We start from the raw sequence: 24,348 nt of genomic DNA on the forward strand, positions 1-24,348 counted from the left end.
ACTGCTGCCCGTGTACCCCTGGAACCAATTTAAAAGTGCCTACAGCCAGCCCAAGTTTGTTATGTTAGGCCTTCGAAGCCTGTCTGCGGTCACTCCTTCCACTAGACTTCCACAGACCAGACCACTGCTGCCCGTGTACCCCTGGAACCAATTTAAAAGTGCCTACAGCCAGCCCAAGTTTGTTATGTTAGGCCTTGGAAGCCTGTCTGCGGTCACTCCTTCCACTAGACTTCCACTGACCAGACCACTGCTGCCCGTGTACCCCTGGAACCAATTTAAAAGTGCCTACAGCCAGCCCAAGTTTGTTATGTTAGGCCTTGGAAGCCTGTCTGCGGTCACTCCTTCCACTAGACTTCCACTGACCAGACCACTGCTGCCCGTGTACCCCTGGAACCAATTTAAAAGTGCCTACAGCCAGCCCAAGTTTGTTATGTTAGGCCTTGGAAGCCTGTCTGCGGTCACTCCTTCCACTAGACTTCCACTGACCAGACCACTGCTGCCCGTGTACCCCTGCAACCAATTTAAAAGTGCCTACAGCCAGCCCAAGTTTGTTATGTTAGGCCTTCGAAGCCTGTCTGCGGTCACTCCTTCCACTAGACTTCCACTGACCAGACCACTGCTGCCCGTGTACCCCTGGAACCAATTTAAAAGTGCCTACAGCCAGCCCAAGTTTGTTATGTTAGGCCTTGGAAGCCTGTCTGCGGTCACTCCTTCCACTAGACTTCCACTGACCAGACCACTGCTGCCCGTGTACCCCTGCAACCAATTTAAAAGTGCCTACAGCCAGCCCAAGTTTGTTATGTTAGGCCTTGGAAGCCTGTCTGCGGTCACTCCTTCCACTAGACTTCCACTGACCAGACCACTGCTGCCCGTGTACCCCTGGAACCAATTTAAAAGTGCCTACAGCCAGCCCAAGTTTGTTATGTTAGGCCTTGGAAGCCTGTCTGCGGTCACTCCTTCCACTAGACTTCCACTGACCAGACCACTGCTGCCCGTGTACCCCTGCAACCAATTTAAAAGTGCCTACAGCCAGCCCAAGTTTGTTATGTTAGGCCTTGGAAGCCTGTCTGCGGTCACTCCTTCCACTAGACTTCCACTGACCAGACCACTGCTGCCCGTGTACCCCTGGAACCAATTTAAAAGTGCCTACAGCCAGCCCAAGTTTGTTATGTTAGGCCTTGGAAGCCTGTCTGCGGTCACTCCTTCCACTAGACTTCCACTGACCAGACCACTGCTGCCCGTGTACCCCTGCAACCAATTTAAAAGTGCCTACAGCCAGCCCAAGTTTGTTATGTTAGGCCTTGGAAGCCTGTCTGCGGTCACTCCTTCCACTAGACTTCCACTGACCAGACCACTGCTGCCCGTGTACCCCTGGAACCAATTTAAAAGTGCCTACAGCCAGCCCAAGTTTGTTATGTTAGGCCTTGGAAGCCTGTCTGCGGTCACTCCTTCCACTAGACTTCCACTGACCAGACCACTGCTGCCCGTGTACCCCTGGAACCAATTTAAAAGTGCCTACAGCCAGCCCAAGTTTGTTATGTTAGGCCTTGGAAGCCTGTCTGCGGTCACTCCTTCCACTAGACTTCCACTGACCAGACCACTGCTGCCCGTGTACCCCTGGAACCAATTTAAAAGTGCCTACAGCCAGCCCAAGTTTGTTATGTTAGGCCTTCGAAGCCTGTCTGCGGTCACTCCTTCCACTAGACTTCCACAGACCAGACCACTGCTGCCCGTGTACCCCTGGAACCAATTTAAAAGTGCCTACAGCCAGCCCAAGTTTGTTATGTTAGGCCTTGGAAGCCTGTCTGCGGTCACTCCTTCCACTAGACTTCCACTGACCAGACCACTGCTGCCCGTGTACCCCTGGAACCAATTTAAAAGTGCCTACAGCCAGCCCAAGTTTGTTATGTTAGGCCTTGGAAGCCTGTCTGCGGTCACTCCTTCCACTAGACTTCCACTGACCATACACTGCTGCCCATGTACCCCTGGAACAAATTTAAAAGTGCCTACAGCCAGCCCAAGTTTGTTATGTTAGGCCTTCGAAGCCTGTCTGCGTCCCGTTCTTTCAACTACAACTACACTGACCAGGCCACTGATGGCCGTGTTCCCTTGGAACCAATTTTAACTTGCCTACAGCCAGCCCTATGTTATTATGTTAGGCCTTCGAAGCCTGTCTGCGTCCCGTTCTTTCAACTACAACTACACTGACCAGGCCACTGATGGCCGTGTTCCCCTGGAACCAATTTTAACTTGCCTACAGCCAGCCCAATGTTAGGCCTTTGATGCCTGTCTGCCGTCACTCCTTCCACTAGGCCTCCACTGACCTGTCTATTGCTGCCCGTGTACCCCTTGAACCAACATCATTAAATATAAAAAAAATTAATTTGATTATAAAAAATAAGATCATGTTGAGATCTCAAATGCAGACATTTTAACAATCAAAACAAACACACAACAAATATCTGGAACTGTACTACAAAGGTCCAACAGCTACAATTTCTTTCTCCTGCAAGAAGTTAACTGAAAGTTTTTTGGAGTTGTTAACACAGATATGGCATCCACCGAGTGTTGTCCTGTCGCGTCTCCTTTAAATTATTTCCAATAAGATGTTAAACTATTAATTTAATAAAATCAATAATTAAAAAAATAATTGAGTAAGTCAAAAGCACATTGCAAATAAACATTAATTACAAATCAAGAAGCATGGCGCGTCCGAGGGTGAGTAGATACCGAATAAGAATATAATCACCCTCGGACGCGCAATGCTTATTTACAACAGCCTTCCTTCCTAAGAATCAGCCCTTCCGTGGTGTAGAGAGAGGTTGTGTTACACTCCAAGGTGTTCCCCAGGTTGCCTTTCCTGAGCTTCGATCTTCCGGCTCTCGTTTAGTAGCTGTTGGAAACTACGCTGCATTAGGCCTACAAATTTGGTATGGGGTGTAGAGACAGGTTGTGTTACACTCCAAGGTTTTCACCAGGTTGCCTTTCCTGAGCTTCGATCTTCATGCTCTCGTTTAGTAGGTGTCGGAAAGTAGGCTGCATTAGGCCTACAAATTGGGTATGGGGTGGAGAGAGATGGTGTGTTACACTCCAAGGTGTTCCCCAGGTTTCCTTGCCATTGCTTCGGTCTTCCGACTCTCGTTTAGTAGTTGTAGAAAAGTACACAGCATTAGGCCTACAAAATGGGTATGGGGTGGAGAGAGATGGTGTGTTACACTCCAAGGTGTTCCCCAGGTTGCCTTTCCTGAGCTTCGATCTTCATGCTCTCGTTTAGTAGGTGTCGGAAAGTAGGCTGCATTAGGCCTACAAATTGGGTATGGGGTGGAGAGAGATGGTGTGTTACACTCCAAGGTGTTCCCCAGGTTTCCTTGCCATTGCTTCGGTCTTCCGACTCTCGTTTAGTAGTTGTAGAAAAGTACACAGCATTAGGCCTACAAAATGGGTATGGGGTGGAGAGAGATGGTGTGTTACACTCCAAGGTGTTCCCCAGGTTGCCTTTCCTGAGCTTCGATCTTCATGCTCTCGTTTAGTAGGTGTCGGAAAGTAGGCTGCATTAGGCCTAAAAAATGGGGAATGGGGTGGAGAGAGATGGTGTGTTACACTCCAAGGTGTTCCCCAGGTTTCCTTGCCATTGCTTCGGTCTTCCGACTCTCGTTTAGTAGTTGTAGAAAAGTACACTGCATTAGGCCTAAAAAATGGGTATGGGGTGGAGAGAGATGGTGTGTTACACTCCAAGGTGTTCCCCAGGTTGCCTTTCCTGAGCTTCGATCTTCATGCTCTCGTTTAGTAGGTGTCGGAAAGTAGGCTGCATTAGGCCTAAAAAATGGGGAATGGGGTGGAGAGAGATGGTGTGTTACACTCCAAGGTGTTCCCCAGGTTTCCTTGCCATTGCTTCGGTCTTCCGACTCTCGTTTAGTAGTTGTAGAAAAGTACACTGCATTAGGCCTACAAAATGGGTATGGGGTGGAGAGAGATGGTGTGTTACACTCCAAGGTGTTCCCCAGGTTGCCTTTCCTGAGCTTCTGTCTTCAGGCTCTCATTAAATTGTGGTTAAATGGAACAACTGCATTTGGCGTACTAGTTGGTTTGGGGCCTACTATCGGTGTCTGCCACTCCTTGCTGTTCTCCTGGTTTCCTGTCCTGAAATACCATTTTCAGCCTCTCGTTAAGTAGTTGTTAATGTTAGACTGCATTTGGCCTACTAGTTGGGTTGGGGCCTACTATCGGTGTCTGCCACTCCTTGCTGTTCTCCTCCACTGAACAAAGCTGTGCCGCCTGTTTACTACGGTTGCCAATTTTGAACTGCATTTCGACTACTTACTGATTTGGCCCTACTCTCTGTGTCAGCCTCTCATTCCAGTTGTCCTCCACTGCAATGCCCCCTGGTTATTCCTGTGTTACCAATTTTGAACTGCATTTAGCCCACTTTCTTCTTTGGGCCTATATCTGTGTTTCCACTTCATCGTGCCCATTGCCCAGCCAGTGATAGATGAGTCTGCTGGTACATTGACCCATAACGCAACATTCCCCGTGCACGCTACACAACAACATTGTGACCCTGCTGAAAGTCAGGTTGCTCTTCCCGCATACCATACCACCTTACACGGGGACAAAGAGGAAGGTGCAGATGAAAGTGCAGGTTCCTTCATCAGGTGGGGGGAGGAATACTAGTTGGCGACGTCACTGGCACAGGGCCTCTCATAGTACGCAAAAGTGTTGCTGCCGGTGGGAGGCGCCCCCGCCGTGCAAACACACCGCTGTACTTTGAGGGGCCCTGTGCCAGTGCCAATGCCAACGAGTGGGCCCCCCCTGCTTGCTCAGGTTCACAGCACTTGCAAAGTTGAAATACTTACCTCTCCCTGCTCCACTGCCGTGACGTGGTCCAGATTTCCTGGGCCCACTAATTACTTGAACCAGCCCTACCCCCCACAACTTTAGCCAAATGACCCCCAATTTCAAATGCCTTCCAATTATTATAAGGTAAATTACGCTTGACAAGCTTCATTAAGAAGAATGGATGGTTTTGACATTAAAATGGCCACTCTAGGTGTTTTCCTGGCCCCCACTCACTGCCGACTATGCTGCCCCATTGACTTGCATTGGGTTTCGTGTTTCGGTCGATCCCGACTTTACGTCATAATCGGCCGATTTCACTCGACCCGACTTTGGACATAGTCGGGTTTCGCAAAACCCGGCTCGACTCTAAAAAGGTCAAGGTCGCTCAACTCTAGTCATCAGTGCTGACTCACTGCTTCGCCGGCCCCCTCGTTGTGGACACAGCAGGAGAGGAGAGGGTGCACTGTCCTCACCTCACTGCAGGCTGCAGCTGCTGCTCCTGAGTCCTGCCGGTCCGGATCTGTCCTCTCCTGTGCTGGCCTGGATTATCTGGATGGTGGACGCATAGATTCTGACTGCCTGGAATGGGAAGAGGGAAGGCTTCAGCGGCGCGGTCCAACTCCGAACGGCTCTCTCTGTCTCTGTCCTCTCCTTGCCCGCCGACCGGATGTACTGACAGGAGAAGAGATGACCCAGCATCGCGACCCGGAAGTGTCTTCTGTATCCATGGTGACGGCCGGCAGAGGTGAGTATTGCTGCTATTGCAGCTGCGCAGCGCCAGGCGCCAGCGAAATGGCCTCAGACACAGCTGACTGTGCCCCCTGCAGCCAAGGCGCCGCCGGGCGACGTGTGGACAGTGGATGGATGTAGCGAGTGACGCGCGCTGGCGGCTGACGTGTGGGCCCCCCCGTCTTGCCAGGGCCCCGGCATTTGCCCGGGTGCGCCGGGTGCTGACGCCGGCCCTGCCGCTGGACATAAGAGCTTACACTCTACTGGAGATAGAGAGCACCCCACTGGACATAAGAGCTTACACTCAACAAGAGAGACAGAGGACCCCACTGGACATAAGAGCTTACCGTCTACAAGAGAGAGAGAGGGAGAGAGAGGACCCTGCTGATCATTAGAGCTTACACTCTACAGGAGAAAGAGAGAGGACCTCGCTGGACATAAGATTCTACAATCTTCGAGAGAGAGAGGACCCCGCTGGACATAAGACCTTACACTCTACAGGAGAGAAAGAGAGAGAGAGAGGACCTCGCTGGACATAAGATCCTACACTCTACGAGAGAGTGAGGACCCCGCTGGACATAAGAGCTTACACTCTACAGGAGAGAGAGAGGACCCCACTGGACATAAGAGATTACACTGTACAAGAGAGAGAGAGAGGACCCCACTGGACATAAGAGCTTACACTCTACAAGAGAGAGAGAGGACCCTGCTGATCACTAGAGCTTACACACTACAGAAGAGAGAGAGAGAGGACCTCGCTGAACATAAGATCCTACACTCTACGAGAAAGAGAGGACCCCACTGGACATAAGAGCTTACACTCTACAGGAGAGAGAGAGGACCCCACTGGACATAAGAGCTGACCCTCTGCAAGAGAGAGAGAGAGGACCCTGCTGATCATTAGAGCTTACACTCTACAGGAGAGAGAGAGAGAGGACCTCGCTGGACATAAGATCCTACACTCTACGAGAGAGAGGACCCTGCTGATCATTAGAGCTTACACTCTACAGGAGAGAGAGAGAGGACCCCACTGGACATATAAGCTTATACTCTACAAGAGAGAGAGAGAGGACCCTGCTGATCATTAGAGCTTACACTCTACAGGAGAGAGAGAGAGGACCTTGCTGAACATAAGATCCTACACTCTACGAGAGAGAGAGAGGACCCCGCTGGACATAAGAGCTTACACTCTACTGGAGATAGAGAGGACCCCACTGGACATAAGAGCTTACACTCAACTAGAGAGACAGAGGAACCCACTGGACATAAGAGCTTATCCTCTACAAGAGAGAGGGAGAGAGGACCCTGCTGATCATTGGAGCTTAGACTCTACAGGAGAGAGAGAGAGGACCTCGCTGGAAATAAGATCCTACACTCTAGGAGAGAGAGAGGACCCCGCTGGACATAAGAGCTTACACTCTACAGGAGAGAGAGAGGACCCCACTGGACATAAGAGCTTACACTCTACAAGAGAGAGAGAGGACCCTGATGATCATAAGAGCTTACACTGTACTGGAGAGAGAGAGAGAGGACCTGATTGGACATAACAGCCTACACTCTACGAGAGAGAGAGGACCCCACTGGACATAAGAGCTTACACTCTACAAGAGAGAGAGAGAGGACCCCACTGGACATAAGAGCTTACACTCTACGAGAGAGAGAGGACCCTGCTGATCACTAGAGCTTACACACTATAGGAGAGAGAGAGAGGACCTCGCTGAACATAAGATCCTACACTCTACGAGAAAGAGAGGACCCCACTGGACATAAGAGCTTACACTCTACAGGAGAGAGGGAGGACCCCACTGGACATAAGAGCTGACCCTCTGCAAGAGAGAGAGAGAGGACCCTGCTGATCATTAGAGCTTACACTCTACAGGAGAGAGAGAGAGAGAGAGGACCTCGCTGGACATAAGATCCTACACTCTACGAGAGAGAGGACCCTGCTGATCATTAGAGCTTACAATCTACAGGAGAGAGAGAGAGGACCCCACTGGACATATAAGCTTACACTCTACAAGAGAGAGAGAGAGGACCCTGCTGATCATTAGAGCTTAGACTCTACAGGAGAGAGAGAGAGGACCTCGTTGAACATAAGAGCCTACACTCTACGAGAGAGAGAGAGGACCCTGCTGATCATTAGAGCTTACACTCTACAGGAGAGAGAGAGAGGACCCCACTAGACATAAGAGCTTACACTCTACGAGAGAGAGAGAGGACCCTGCTGATCATTAGAGCTTACACTCTACAGGAGAGAGAGAGAGGACCTCGTTGGACATAAGAGCCTACACTCTATGAGAGAGAGAGTGGACCCCGCTGGACATAAGAGCTTATACTCTACAGGGGAGAGAGAGAGGACCCCACTGGACATAAGAGCTTACACTGTACAAGAGAGAGAGAGGACCCCACTGGATATAAGAGCTTACACTCTTCAAGAGAGAGAGAGGACCCCGCTGATCATAAGAGCTTACACTGTACTGGAGAGAGAGAGAGAGAGAGAGAGGACCTGACTGAACATAAGAGCCTACACTCTACGAGAGAGAGAGGACCCCACTGGACATAAGAGCTTACACTCTACAAGAGAGAGAGAGAGGACCCCACTGGACATAAGAGCTTACACTCTACAAGAGAGAGAGAGGACCCTGCTGATCACTAGAGCTTACACACTACAGGAGAGAGAGAGAGGACCTCGCTGAACATAAGATCCTACACTCTACAAGAAAGAGAGGACCCCACTGGACATAAGAGCTTACACTCTACAGGAGAGAGAGAGGACCCCACTGGACATAAGAGCTGACCCTCTGCAAGAGAGAGAGAGAGAGAGAGAGGACCCTGCTGATCATTAGAGCTTACACTCTACAGGAGAGAGAAAGAGGACCCCACTGGACATAAGAGCTTACACTCTACAAGAGAGAGAGAGAGGACCCTGCTGATCATTAGAGCTTACACTCTACAGGAGAGAGAGAGAGGACCTCGTTGGACATAAGAGCCTACACTCTACGAGAGAGAGAGAGAGGACCCTGCTGATCATTAGAGCTTACACTCTACAGGAGAGAGAGAGAGGACCCCACTGGACATAAGAGCTTACACTCTACAAGAGAGAGAGAGGACCCTGCTGATCATTAGAGCTTACACTCTACAGGAGAGAGAGAGAGGACCTCGTTGGACATAAGAACCTACACTCTATGAGAGAGAGAGGACCCCGCTGGACATAAGAGCTTATACTCTACAGGGGAGAGAGAGAGGACCCCACTGGACATAAGAGCTTACACTGTACAAGAGAGAGAGAGGACCCCACTGGATATAAGAGCTTACACTCTACAAGAGAGAGAGAGGACCCTGCTGATCATAAGAACTTACACTCTACAGGAGAGAGAGAGAGAAGACCTTGCTGTACATAAGAGCCTACTCTCTACGAGAGAGAGAGGACCCAGCTGGACATAAGAGCTTACACTCTACAAGAGAGAGAGAACCCCACTGGACATAAGAGCTAACACTCTACGAGAGAGAGAGGACCCTGCTGATCATAAGAGCTTACACTGTACTGGAGAGAGAGAGAGGACCTCACTGGACATAAGAGCCTACACTCTATGAGCGAGAGAGGACCGCACTGGACATAAGAGTTTACACTCTGCAGGAGAGAGAGTGAGGACCCCACTGGACATAAGAGCTTACACACTACGTAGAGAGAGTGGACCCCACTGGACATAAGAGCTTACACTCTACGTAGAGAGAGTGGACCCCACTGGCCATAAGAGATTACACTCTACAAGAGAGAGAGGACCCTGCTGATCATAAGAGCTTACATTCTAAAGGAGAGAGAGAGAGTGCCACGCTGGACACAAGAGCTTACACTTTACAGGAGAGAGAGAGTACCCCACCAGACATAAGAGCTTACACTCTACAGGAGAGAAGACCGAGGAATCCACTAACCATAACTGCTAGACAGAAGAGCTTACACAACACAGGAGAGAGAGAGAGAGACAGAGAGAGGGAGAGAGAGAGAGAACCAAGCCGAGCAAAGCAGCTTACACTGTACGAGAGAGAGAGGATCCCGCTGATCATAAGAGCTTACAGTCTACAGGAGAGAAGACCGAGGAATCTACTAATCATAAAAGCTGGACAGAAGAGCTTACACTCTACAAGAAAGAGACCGAGAGAGGACTACGCTGACCAAAAGAGCTTAGACAACAAAAGGGGAGAGAGGGAACCGTGCTGATCATAAGAGCTTACATTCTACAGGAGTGAGAGAGCGAGTGAGATAGAGAGGGGATCCCGCTGGTCATAAGAGTTTATACTCAAGAGGGGATACAAAGAGAAAGAATCTTGCTGAAATTAAAAAAAACCACACTGGAGCGGTGTTTTAACAATATTCACAATGTATGTGTGCTCCCTCTTTACAGCAGTCTCCAAAAATCATTATCAGTAGGCTAATTTAGACATGACATATATCATACAAAGAGCATGCAGCACAGGCAATGCAGCAATTATTCCCAACTTAAAAATGACTGAAGACAGTTTTGCACAAAAGCTAGGGTCACAAAACCATGTATTTTCTCATCCAATAAAATTGGTCCAATTATGCTAATCACACTCTGATCAAACTCTGAGTTTCATCAGAGTGTGATCAGATTTTCTCAGAAGAGAGTAAAAAAAAAAAATCGACATCTTCCACATTCATCCAAATGCACTCCAATTTTTTCCATGCGCCCAGAAACATGAATGCGGTCCGATAATCGGATGTAACTCGTGCATGCTATGATTTTTTCCTCAGATCAACTCTGAAGAAAAAACTGACATCTGCAAGGCTCCATAGAATAAGATAGGGATGAATGCTATCCTTCAAAACAACGGAAAGCACTTGTCCAATTTTTGCGATTGTCTGCCCTGAAGGAAAGAATCACTACTCCCTTTCATAGAAATTTATAACGTGCTGTGAAAATAAAAAAATCGAATTTTTTCCCACAGAAATGTTCTTTTAACCACAATTTTTTTATTTTTATAATAGGCTGCAGGAGAAAATGGCCCGAAAAATTGTTGTACAATTTCTCCTGAGTATGCCAATACCCCATATGTAGGGAAAAACTACTGGTTGGGTGCACGGTAGGGCTCGAAAGGGAAGCAGCACCATTTGACTTTTTGAATGCAGACTTTGCAGGAACCATTACCGGATGCCATGTCACATTTGGAGAGCCCCTGATGTGCCTAAAAAGTGGAAACCCATAATAATTTACCTTATCTTGGAAAATAGACGGCTCAAGGAATGTATCTAGATGTGGGGTGAGCTCCTTGAACTACAAGATGCTTCACAGTTTATAACGCTGAGCTGTGAAAATAAAAATTCACACTGTTCCCACAAAAATGTTCTTTTAGCACCATATTTTTATTTTCACAAGTGTAACAGGGGAAATTGCACCATACAATTTGTTATGCATTTTTTTTCTGAGAACAACAATATCCCATATGTGGTCAAAAAGTACTTTTGAGGCACCGTACAAATTTCAGAAGGGAAGAAGTGCCACATTGGAGTTCCGATTTTTTTGGAATGGTTTCAGGTTGCCATGCCATATTGGCTGAGCCCCTGAGGTGCCAGAACAGCAGAAACCCCTTGATAAGTGACATTATTTTATAAACTACACCTCTCAATTAATTTAATGTAGGGATACACTGGATATGTGGAGGTCCAGTGCAAAACTCAAAAGAGAAGAAGCGCCATAATTTTGTGAAGATTTTATTGTTATAGTTTGCGGGTGAAAAGACCAAATAAGAGAGCCCCTGAGGTGCCAGAACACATAATCCCCCATAAGTGACCCCATTTTACAAACTACATCTCTCAATGAAATTATCCAAAGGTGCAGTAATGATATTGACGCCATGGATGTGTCACACACAGCATTTTATACCATTGCACAGTGAAGAAAACATACCGTAAGTACATTTTTACCACAAAAACTTTGTTTTAGCTCAGATTTTACATCTTCACAGGAAGAAATAGATAAAAATGACATCAAAATGTGTCACACAATTTTTTCTGAAAGTGTAAATACCCCATATGTGGCTTTACAGTACTGCTTAGCCAATCGGCAAGACTTAGGGGCGACAAAGCTCTATTTGCCTCCTGTAATGCTATTTTCCTCCTGGAGCACAGATTTTCATAGATTAGTTTTCAGACTCCATATACAGAGTCCCATTATGAAGATTATACCCCTTTGTGAATTTAGTGTAGTGACGATTTTGACTTCATGGGTATTTTCCAGAAACAAGCGGGAGGCGTGAATTTGGATTTAGGAGTGCAGAATTTGCCAGATTTCTTTTCAGGGGTGAGAAGCTATTGTGCTTTTACAGAGCTTTTGCACTACCAGTAACTTTGAAGCACACTATATTTCTGTTAACAGATGACAGACTTAAATGGGGATTTGCTCTTGGTGTGGATTGAGTTGAAGCTTTTATTGGAAACAATCTACATAATTTTGGGGATCACATTTATCCTGTGCTCTATGCTGATGACTTAAATCAGGTTTCCATTTAAATATCCGAATGACGTGATTTTGAGGAAACCCCCGATGTAAGCGCTCAGCATACTGTGCAGGATAAATATGTGCCGTGCCTTACTATGATTTTTAGGAGGCAGAATGAACAAATGAACAGCAGGTTAAGAATTGGTTTTATTTATTTTTTAAGTCACTCCTTGTGCGGTATAAGTGATCAGATGACTTTACTCTTTGGGTTGGTGTGATTATAGTGATACCGGATTTATATTTTTTTATGTTTGGCTGTTGTTACACACTAAGGCTATGTGCACACGTTCAGGATTTCTCGCAGAAAATTCCTGAGAAAAACCGGACATTTTCTGCAAGAAATCTGCAAAAAAACCTCACGCATTTTTGCCGCGTTTTTGCCGTGGTTTTGACGCGTTTTTGACGCGTTTTTTTCCGGACACTTCCCGATGCATTTTGTAGTGAGAAATCCGCAAAAAACGGAAAATTAATGAACATGCTGCGTTTTTTACCGTGATGCGTTTTTTTCGCGGAAAAAAACGCATCATGTGCACAAAACATGCGGAATTCATTCTAAATGATGGGATGCTTATTGTATGCATTTTTTTTTTGCGGTTTTATAGCATTTTTATTGGGAAAAACCGCGAAAAAACCGCAACGTGTGCACACAGCCTAAAAGATGCTTTTTTTGCAAAAACTAGTTTTTGCATCACCATATTTTGAGAGCTATAATTTATCTATATTTCTGCCGACAAAGTAACATGAGGGCTTGTTTTTTGCAGGACATGTTGATGTTTTTATTGGTATCATTTTTGGGGGCACATGCCATTTTTTGTTTGCTTTCTATTTCAATTTTTGGGAGGCAGAATGAACAAAAAACAGCAATTTATTTTTATACCATTCCACTTGTGGTAAAATTGATTATAGTGATACTACTTTATACAATTTTTTTATGTTCTGGCACTTTTATGCAATAAAAATAATTTTATACAAAAAACAATATTTTTCATTGCTTTCTTCTCAGAGCTGTAACTTTTTTACTTTTCCGCTGATGGAGCTATATGGCAGCTATTTGCTGGAAAAAAATACGTTTTCAGAAATATCATTTTTATATCTTTTTGATCTTGTTTTATTCCACTTTTTGTTTAACAGTATGATGACAAAGCATAGTTTTTTGCTCGTTTTTTATTTATTCTTTTAACTTTGATCACTGAATGGGTTAACTAGTTTAACACTTTTATAGGTCGGTTCTTTCCAGATGTGGCAATTCCAAATACCGTATATACTCATGTATAAGCTGAGTTTTTAGCACATTTTTTTGTGCTGAAGACACCCCCCCTCGGCTTATACACGAGTTAATTGTACCAGAAAGTCGACGGGGGAGGTGAGTGGTGGAGCAGCGGGTCCCAAGGGCAAGAGCCGGCGGCTGTGACTAAATCCTGTGCTGCTGCTAAAGAGAAATGATTTCCAGGACAGACAGACAGACGGAAAAACCCTTAGACAATTATATAGATATTCATATGATAAATGATAATGATTCTTTTGCATCAGTAATGACAATCATTTTCTCATCTATATTTACAGGGATTCACATACCCACCCCACGTTGGCCTATCCATTGGAACACCAACAGACCCATCATATGTTCTTATGGAAGTCCATTATGACAATCCACACCAACAGGAAGGTAAGGCAAATGAAGAGAACTGTTATATATCACTTTCATTATTTTATATATGAACAAATATATATACAGTACAGACCAAAAGTTTGGACACACCTTCTCATTTAAAGCTTTTTCTGTATTTTCATGACTATGAAAATTGCACATTCACACTGAAGGCATCAAAACTATGAATTAACACATGTGGAATTATATACTTAACAAAAAAGTGTGAAACAACTGAAATTATGTCTTATATTCTAGGTTCTTCAAAGTAGCCACCTTTTGCTTTGATGACTGCTTTGCACACTCTTGGCATTCTCTTGATGAGCTTCAAGAGGTAGTCACCAGGAATGGTCTTCCAACAATCTTGAAGGAGTTCCCAGAGATGCATAGCACTTGTTGGCCATTTTGCCTTCACTCTGTGGTCCACTCACCCCAAACCATCTTGATTAGGTTCAGGTCTGGTGACTGTGGAGGCCAGGTCATTTGGCATAGCACCCCATCACTCTCCTTCTTGGTCAAATAGCCCTTACACAGCCTGGAGGTGTGTTTGGGGTCATTGTCCTGTTGAAAAATAAATGATGGTGCAACTAAACGCAAACTGGATGGAATAGCAGGTCGCTGCAAGATGCTGTGGTAGCCATGATGGTTCAGTATGCCTTCAATTTTGAATAAATCCCCAACAGTGTCACCAGCAAAGCACCCCCACACCATCACACCTCCTCCTCCATTCTTCACGGTGGGAACCAGGCATATAGAGTCCATCCGTTCACCTTTTCTTCGTCGCACAAAGACACGATGGTTGGAACCAAAGATCTCAAATTTGGACTCATCAGACCAAAGCACAGATTTCCACTGGTCTAATGTCCATTTCTTGTGTTCTTTAGCTCAAACAAATCTCTTCTGCTTGTTGCCTGTCCTTAGCAGTGGTTTCCTAGCAGCTAGTTTACCATGAAGGCCTGCTGCACAAAGTCTCCTCTTAGCAGTTGTTGTAGAGATGTGTCTGCTGCTAGAACTCAGTGTGGCATTGACCTGGTCTCTAATCTGAGCTGCTGTTAACCTGCGATTTCTGAGGCTGGTGACTCGGATAAACCTATCCTCAGAAGCAAAGGTGACTCTTTGTCTTCCCTTCCTGGGGCAGTCCTCATGTGAGCCAGTTTCTTTGTAGCGCTTGATGGTTTTTGCCACTGCACTTGAGGACACTTTCAAAATTTTCCCAATTTTTCGAACTAGCTGACCTTCATTTCTTAAAGTAATGATGGCCACTCATAGTAACATAGTAACATAGTTAGTAAAGCCGAAAAAAGACATTTGTCCATCCAGTTCAGCCTATATTCCATCATAATAAATTCCCAGATCTACGTCCTTCTACAGAACCTAATTGTATGATACAATATTGTTCTGCTCCAGGAAGACATCCAGGCCTCTCTTGAACCCCTCGACTGAGTTCGCCATCACCACCTCCTCAGGCAAGCAATTCCAGATTCTCACTGCCCTAACAGTAAAGAATCCTCTTCTATGTTGGTGGAAAAACCTTCTCTCCTCCAGACGCAAAGAATGCCCCCTTGTGCCCGTCACCTTCCTTGGTATAAACAGATCCTCAGCGAGATATTTGTATTGTCCCCTTATATACTTATACATGGTTATTAGATCGCCCCTCAGTCGTCTTTTTTCTAGACTAAATAATCCTAATTTCGCTAATCTATCTGGGTATTGTAGTTCTCCCATCCCCTTTATTAATTTTGTTGCCCTCCTTTGTACTCTCTCTAGTTCCATTATATCCTTCCTGAGCACCGGTGCCCAAAACTGGACACAGTACTCCATGTGCGGTCTAACTAGGGATTTGTACAGAGGCAGTATAATGCTCTCATCATGTGTATCCAGACCTCTTTTAATGCACCCCATGATCCTGTTTGCCTTGGCAGCTGCTGCCTGGCACTGGCTGCTCCAGGTAAGTTTATCATTAACTAGGATCCCCAAGTCCTTCTCCCTGTCAGATTTACCCAGTGGTTTCCCATTCAGTGTGTAATGGTGACATTGATTCCTTCTTCCCATGTGTATAACCTTACATTTATCATTGTTAAACCTCATCTGCCACCTTTCAGCCCAAGTTTCCAACTTATCCAGATCCATCTGTAGCAGAATACTATCTTCTCTTGTATTAACTGCTTTACATAGTTTTGTATCATCTGCAAATATCGATATTTTACTGTGTAAACCTTCTACCAGATCATTAATGAATATGTTGAAGAGAACAGGTCCCAATACTGACCCCTGCGGTACCCCACTGGTCACAGCGACCCAGTTAGAGACTATACCATTTATAACCACCCTCTGCTTTCTATCACTAAGCCAGTTACTAACCCATTTACACACAATTTCCCCCAGACCAAGCATTCTCATTTTGTGTACCAACCTCTTGTGCGGCACGGTATCAAACGCTTTGGAAAAATCGAGATATACCACGTCCAATGACTCACCGTGGTCCAGCCAATAGCTTACCTCTTCATAAAAACTGATTAGATTGGTTTGACAGGAGCGATTTCTCATAAACCCATGCTGATATGGAGTTAAACAGTTATTCTCATTGAGATAATCCAGAATAACATCCCTCAGAAACCCTTCAAATATCTTACCAACAATAGAGGTTAGACTTACTGGCCTATAATTTCCAGGTTCACTTTTAGAGCCCTTTTTGAATATTGGCACCACATTTGCTATGCGCCAATCCTGCGGAACAGACCCTGTCGCTATAGAGTCCCTAAAAATAAGAAATAATGGTTTATCTATTACATTACTTAGTTCTCTTAGTACTCGTGGGTAGAGTTGAGCGACCTCGACCTTTTTAGAGTCGAGCCGGGTTTTGCGAAACCCGACTATGTCCAAAGTCGGGTCGAGTGAAATCGGCCGATTATGACGTAAAGTCGGGATCGACCGAAACACGAAACCCAATGCAAGTCAATGGGGCAGCATAGTCGGCAGTGAGTGGGGGCCAGGAAAACACCTAGAGTGCCCATTTTAATGTCAAAACCATCCATTCTTCTTAATGAAGCTTGTCAAGCGTAATTTACCTTATAATAATTGGAAGGCATTTGAAATTGGGGGTCATTTGGCTAAAGTTGTGGGGGGTAGGGCTGGTTCAAGTAATTAGTGGGCCCAGGAAATCTGGACCACGTCACGGCAGTGGAGCAGGGAGAGGTAAGTATTTCAACTTTGCAAGTGCTGTGAACCTGAGCAAGCAGGGGGGGCCCACTCGTTGGCATTGGCACTGGCACAGGGCCCCTCAAAGTACAGCGGTGTGTTTGCACGGCGGGGGCGCCTCCCACCGGCAGCAACACTTTTGCGTACTATGAGAGGCCCTGTGCCAGTGACGTCGCCAACTAGTATTCCTCCCCCCACCTGATGAAGGAACCTGCACTTTCATCTGCACCTTCCTCTTTGTCCCCGTGTAAGGTGGTATGGTATGCGGGAAGAGCAACCTGACTTTCAGCAGGGTCACAATGTTGTTGTGTAGCGTGCACGGGGAATGTTGCGTTATGGGTCAATGTACCAGCAGACTCATCTATCACTGGCTGGGCAATGGGCACGATGAAGTGGAAACACAGATATAGGCCCAAAGAAGAAAGTGGGCTAAATGCAGTTCAAAATTGGTAACACAGGAATAACCAGGGGGCATTGCAGTGGAGGACAACTGGAATGAGAGGCTGACACAGAGAGTAGGGCCAAATCAGTAAGTAGTCGAAATGCAGTTCAAAATTGGCAACCGTAGTAAACAGGCGGCACAGCTTTGTTCAGTGGAGGAGAACAGCAAGGAGTGGCAGACACCGATAGTAGGCCCCAACCCAACTAGTAGGCCAAATGCAGTTTAACATTAACAACTACTTAACGAGAGGCTGAAAATGGAATTTCAGGACAGGAAACCAGGAGAACAGCAAGGAGCGGCAGACACCGATAGTAGGCCCCAAACCAACTAGTACGCCAAATGCAGTTGTTCCATTTAACCACAATTTAATGAGAGCCTGAAGATAGAAGCTCAGGAAAGGCAACCTGGTGAAAACCTTGGAGTGTAACACAACCTGTCTCTACACCCCATACCAAATTTGTAGGCCTAATGCAGCGTAGTTTCCACCAACTACTAAACGAGAGCCGGAAGATCGAAGCTCATGAAAGGCAACCCGGGGAACACCTTGGAGTGTAACACAACCTCTCTCTACACCACGAAAGGGCTGATTCTTAGGAAGGAAGGCTGTTGTAAATAAGCATTGCGCGTCCGAGGGTGATTATATTCTTATTCGGTATCTACTCACCCTCGGACGCGCCATGCTTCTTGATTTGTAATTAATGTTTATTTGCAATGTGCTTTTGACTTACTCAATTATTTTTTTAATTATTGATTTTATTAAATTAATAGTTTAACATCTTATTGGAAATAATTTAAAGGAGACGCGACAGGACAACACTCGGTGGATGCCATATCTGTGTTAACAACTCCAAAAAACTTTCAGTTAACTTCTTGCAGGAGAAAGAAATTGTAGCTGTTGGACCTTTGTAGTACAGTTCCAGATATTTGTTGTGTGTTTGTTTTGATTGTTAAAATGTCTGCATTTGAGATCTCAACACGATCTTATTTTTTATAATCAAATTAATTTTTTAAATATTTTATTAGGTTGGTTCAAGGGGTACACGGGCCGCAGTAGACAGGTCAGTGGAGGCCTAGTGGAAGGAGGGACCGCAGATGCGCCACTGTTTCACCCATACACAATTAGTAGGCCTAATGCAGCGTAGTTTCCAACAGCTACTAAACGAGAGCCGGAAGATCGAAGCTCAGGAAAGGCAACCTGGGGAACACCTTGGAGTGTAACACAACCTCTCTCTACACCACGGAAGGGCTGATTCTTAGGAAGGAAGGCTGTTGTAAATAAGCATTGCGCGTCCGAGGGTGATTATATTCTTATTCGGTATCTACTCACCCTCGGACGCGCCATGCTTCTTGATTTGTAATTAATGTTTATTTGCAATGTGCTTTTGACTTACTCAATTATTTTTTTAATTATTGATTTTATTAAATTAATAGTTTAACATCTTATTGGAAATAATTTAAAGGAGACGCGACAGGACAACACTCGGTGGATGCCATATCTGTGTTAACAACTCCAAAAAACTTTCAGTTAACTTCTTGCAGGAGAAAGAAATTGTAGCTGTTGGACCTTTGTAGTACAGTTCCAGATATTTGTTGTGTGTTTGTTTTGATTGTTAAAATGTCTGCATTTGAGATCTCAACACGATCTTATTTTTTATAATCAAATTAATTTTTTAAATATTTTATTAGGTTGGTTCAAGGGGTACACGGGCCGCAGTAGACAGGTCAGTGGAGGCCTAGTGGAAGGAGGGACCGCAGATGCGCCACTGTTTCACCCATACACAATTAGTAGGCCTAATGCAGCGTAGTTTCCAACAGCTACTAAACGAGAGCCGGAAGATCGAAGCTCAGGAAAGGCAACCTGGGGAACACCTTGCAGTGTAACACAACCTCTCTCTACACCACGGAAGGGCTGATTCTTAGGAAGGAAGGCTGTTGTAAATAAGCATTGCGCGTCCGAGGGTGATTATATTCTTATTCGGTATCTACTCACCCTCGGACGCGCCATGCTTCTTGATTTGTAATTAATGTTTATTTGCAATGTGCTTTTGGCTTACTCAATTATTTTTTTAATTATTGATTTTATTAAATTAATAGTTTAACATCTTATTGGAAATAATTTAAAGGAGACGCGACAGGACAACACTCGGTGGATGCCATATCTGTGTTAACAACTCCAAAAAACTTTCAGTTAACTTCTTGCAGGAGAAAGAAATTGTAGCTGTTGGACCTTTGTAGTACAGTTCCAGATATTTGTTGTGTGTTTGTTTTGATTGTTAAAATGTCTGCATTTGAGATCTCAACACGATCTTATTTTTTATAATCAAATTAATTTTTTAAATATTTTATTAGGTTGGTTCAAGGGGTACACGGGCAGCAATAGACAGGTCAGTGGAGGCCTAGTGGAAGGAGTGACGGCAGACAGGCATCAAAGGCCTAACATTGGGCTGGCTGTAGGCAAGTTAAAATTGGTTCCAGGGGAACACGGCCATCAGTGGCCTGGTCAGTGTAGTTGTAGTTGAAAGAACGGGACGCAGACAGGCTTCGAAGGCCTAACATAATAACATAGGGCTGGCTGTAGGCAAGTTAAAATTGGTTCCAGGGGAACACGGCCATCAGTGGCCTGGTCAGTGTAGTTGTAGTTGAAAGAACGGGACGCAGACAGGCTTCGAAGGCCTAACATAACAAACTTGGGCTGGCTGTAGGCACTTTTAAATTGGTTCCAGGGGTACACGGGCAGCAGTGGTCTGGTCTGTGGAAGTCTAGTGGAAGGAGTGACCGCAGACAGGCTTCCAAGGCCTAACATAACAAACTTGGGCTGGCTGTAGGCACTTTTAAATTGGTTCCAGGGGTACACGGGCAGCAGTGGTCTGGTCTGTGGAAGTCTAGTGGAAGGAGTGACCGCAGACAGGCTTCGAAGGCCTAACATAACAAACTTGGGCTGGCTGTAGGCACTTTTAAATTGGTTCCAGGGGTACACGGGCAGCAGTGGTCTGGTCAGTGGAAGTTTAGTGGAAGGAGTGACTGCAGACAGGCTTCCAAGGCCTAACATAACAAACTTGGGCTGGCTGTAGGCACTTTTAAATTGGTTCCAGGGGTACACGGGCAGCAGTGGTCTGGTCAGTGGAAGTCTAGTGGAAGGAGTGACCGCAGACAGGCTTCCAAGGCCTAACATAACAAACTTGGGCTGGCTGTAGGCACTTTTAAATTGGTTCCAGGGGTACACGAGCAGCAGTGGTCTGGTCTGTGGAAGTCTAGTGGAAGGAGTGACCGCAGACAGGCTTCCAAGGCCTAACATAACAAACTTGGGCTGGCTGTAGGCACTTTTAAATTGGTTCCAGGGGTACACGGGCAGCAGTGGTCTGGTCAGTGGAAGTTTAGTGGAAGGAGTGACCGCAGACAGGCTTCCAAGGCCTAACATAACAAACTTGGGCTGGCTGTAGGCACTTTTAAATTGGTTCCAGGGGTACACGGGCAGCAGTGGTCTGGTCTGTGGAAGTCTAGTGGAAGGAGTGACCGCAGACAGGCTTCGAAGGCCTAACATAACAAACTTGGGCTGGCTGTAGGCACTTTTAAATTGGTTCCAGGGGTACACGGGCAGCAGTGGTCTGGTCAGTGGAAGTTTAGTGGAAGGAGTGACCGCAGACAGGCTTCCAAGGCCTAACATAACAAACTTGGGCTGGCTGTAGGCACTTTTAAATTGGTTCCAGGGGTACACGGGCAGCAGTGGTCTGGTCAGTGGAAGTCTAGTGGAAGGAGTGACCGCAGACAGGCTTCCAAGGCCTAACATAACAAACTTGGGCTGGCTGTAGGCACTTTTAAATTGGTTCCAGGGGTACACGGGCAGCAGTGGTCTGGTCAGTGGAAGTCTAGTGGAAGGAGTGACCGCAGACAGGCTTCCAAGGCCTAACATAACAAACTTGGGCTGGCTGTAGGCACTTTTAAATTGGTTCCAGGGGTACACGGGCAGCAGTGGTCTGGTCTGTGGAAGTCTAGTGGAAGGAGTGACCGCAGACAGGCTTCCAAGGCCTAACATAACAAACTTGGGCTGGCTGTAGGCACTTTTAAATTGGTTCCAGGGGTACACGGGCAGCAGTGGTCTGGTCAGTGGAAGTTTAGTGGAAGGAGTGACCGCAGACAGGCTTCCAAGGCCTAACATAACAAACTTGGGCTGGCTGTAGGCACTTTTAAATTGGTTCCAGGGGTACACGGGCAGCAGTGGTCTGGTCTGTGGAAGTCTAGTGGAAGGAGTGACCGCAGACAGGCTTCGAAGGCCTAACATAACAAACTTGGGCTGGCTGTAGGCACTTTTAAATTGGTTCCAGGGGTACACGGGCAGCAGTGGTCTGGTCAGTGGAAGTTTAGTGGAAGGAGTGACTGCAGACAGGCTTCCAAGGCCTAACATAACAAACTTGGGCTGGCTGTAGGCACTTTTAAATTGGTTCCAGGGGTACACGGGCAGCAGTGGTCTGGTCAGTGGAAGTCTAGTGGAAGGAGTGACCGCAGACAGGCTTCCAAGGCCTAACATAACAAACTTGGGCTGGCTGTAGGCACTTTTAAATTGGTTCCAGGGGTACACGAGCAGCAGTGGTCTGGTCTGTGGAAGTCTAGTGGAAGGAGTGACCGCAGACAGGCTTCCAAGGCCTAACATAACAAACTTGGGCTGGCTGTAGGCACTTTTAAATTGGTTCCAGGGGTACACGGGCAGCAGTGGTCTGGTCAGTGGAAGTCTAGTGGAAGGAGTGACCGCAGACAGGCTTCGAAGGCCTAACATAACAAAATTGGGCTGACTGTAGGCACTTTTAAATTGGTTCCAGGGTAACACGGCCAGCAGTGGCCTGGTCAGTGTAGTAGTTGTAGAAAGAAGGGACCGCAGACAGGCTTCGAAGGCCTAACATAACAAAAATGTCAAAACAATGGTATTGTCAGTGCCAGGCATTGAAGGATGTCAGCGCCTAGACTACACATTGGTGAAGCTGTGAGAGATAATTTTGCTAGTGGTAGAGCACTGTTTGAGCTGGGGGGGGGAACTGTCTTGTGGCCGGCGGTACAGGCACAGGGCCCCTCATATTACAACGGTGTGTCTGACGTTGGGTGCGCACCACCACCGCCAGAGACACATTTTTTTGTACTATGAGGGACCCAGTGGCAGTGCCGTCGACCAAAAGCGGCCACACCCACCTCTTCAGACAAACAGCACTCTCAAGGGTCCAAGCGCAAAGTGGCGATAGCACGGCCCCGTGTGGGGAGTTTGGCCATTTCGTGAGGTGGAAACATGTCGTATGCTGGACAATCAGGTGAAGAAAATTACGAGATTGGAAAAGTCATTCAGAATAGTCCACAGGCAAGACCTTTTCATAGGAAAGCTAGGTGTCAGCCGGGCAGGGTGGGGCAAAAGATTTTGAAATCCAGTTGTGGTTCATTTTAATGAAGGTTAGATCATCTACATTTTGGGTAGCCAGACGAGTCCTTTTTTCTGTTAGTATTGAACCTGCAGCACTGAATACTCTTTCTGATAGGACACTAGCTGCCGGGCAAGCAAGCTCCTGCAATGCATATTCTGCCAATTCTGGCCAGGTGTCTAATTTGGATGCCCAGTAATCAAATGGGAATGACGGTTGAGGGAGAACGTCGATAAGGGATGAAAAATAGTTTGTAACCATACTGGACAAATGTTGTCTCCTGTCACTTTGAATTGATGCTGCAGTACCTGTCCTGTCTGCGGTCATAGAAAAATCACTCCACAACCTGGTCAGAAAACCCCTCTGGCCAACGCCACTTCTGATTTCTGCCCCTCTAACACCTCTGGTCTGCTGGCCCCTGGAGCTCGTGTGAGAACGATCACGGGCGCTGTGTGCAGGGAATGCCAGAAGCAAACGGTCAACAAGAGTTGATTGTTTTGTTGCTAATATTAGTTCCAAGTTCTCATGTGGCATAATATTTTGCAATTTGCCTTTATAGCGAGGATCAAGGAGGCAGGCCAACCAGTAATCGTCATCGTTCATCATTTTTGTAATGCGTGTGTCCCTTTTGAGGATACGCAAGGCATAATCCGCCATGTGGGCCAAAGTTCCCGTTGTCAAATCTGCGGTTGTGCTTGGTTGAGGGGCAGTTGCAGGCAAATCTACGTCACTTGTGTCCCTCAAAAAACCAGAACCCGGCCTTGCCACGCCACCAATTTCCCGTGCCCCCGGGAAAGCTTCCTCATTAAAAATATACTCATCCCCATCATCCTCCTCATCCTCCACCTCCTCTTCGCCCGGTACCTCGTCATGTACACTGCCCTGACCAGACAATCGCTGACTGTCATCAAGGCTTTCCTCTTCCTCTGGTGCAGACGCCTGCTCCTTTATGTGCGTCAAACTTTGCATCAGCAGACGCATTAGGGGGATGCTCATGCTTATTATGGCGTTGTCTGCACTAACCAGCCGTGTGCATTCCTCAAAACACTGAAGGACTTGACACATGTCTTGAATCTTCGACCACTGCACACCTGACAACTCCATGTCTGCCATCCTACTGCCTGCCCGTGTATGTGTATCCTCCCACAAAAACATAACAGCCCGCCTCTGTTCGCACAGTCTCTGAAGCATGTGCAGTGTTGAGTTCCACCTTGTTGCAACGTCTATGATTAGGCGATGCTGGGGAAGGTTCAAAGAACGCTGATAGGTCTGCATACGGCTGGAGTGTACAGGCGAACGGCGGATATGTGCGCAAAGTCCACGCACTTTGAGGAGCAGGTCGGATAACCCCGGATAACTTTTCAGGAAGCACTGCACCACCAGGTTTAAGGTGTGAGCCAGGCAAGGAATGTGTTTCAGTTGGGAAAGGGAGATGGCAGCCATGAAATTCCTTCCGTTATCACTCACTACCTTGCCTGCCTCAAGATCTACAGTGCCCAGCCACGACTGCGTTTCTTGCTGCAAGAACTCGGACAGAACTTCCGCGGTGTGTCTATTGCCGCCCAAACACTTCATAGC

General features: G+C 46.5%; 1 protein-coding gene across 2 annotated transcripts in view; it reads left to right on the forward strand.

Moving 5' to 3' along the window:
- Window positions 1-24,348, forward strand: part of MOXD1 (monooxygenase DBH like 1) — a 240,462-nt gene that overhangs the window by 162,827 nt on the left and 53,287 nt on the right. For both annotated transcript variants that reach the window (XM_069726006.1, XM_069726007.1), the window contains exon 6: window positions 13,647-13,749. In XM_069726006.1, coding sequence (XP_069582107.1) covers window positions 13,647-13,749 — 103 coding nt within the window. The remainder of the gene's footprint in view (window positions 1-13,646; window positions 13,750-24,348) is intronic.

The sequence above is a fragment of the Ranitomeya imitator genome, chromosome 5 (assembly GCF_032444005.1).
Source record: "Ranitomeya imitator isolate aRanImi1 chromosome 5, aRanImi1.pri, whole genome shotgun sequence".
Classification (NCBI taxonomy): domain Eukaryota; kingdom Metazoa; phylum Chordata; class Amphibia; order Anura; family Dendrobatidae; genus Ranitomeya; species Ranitomeya imitator.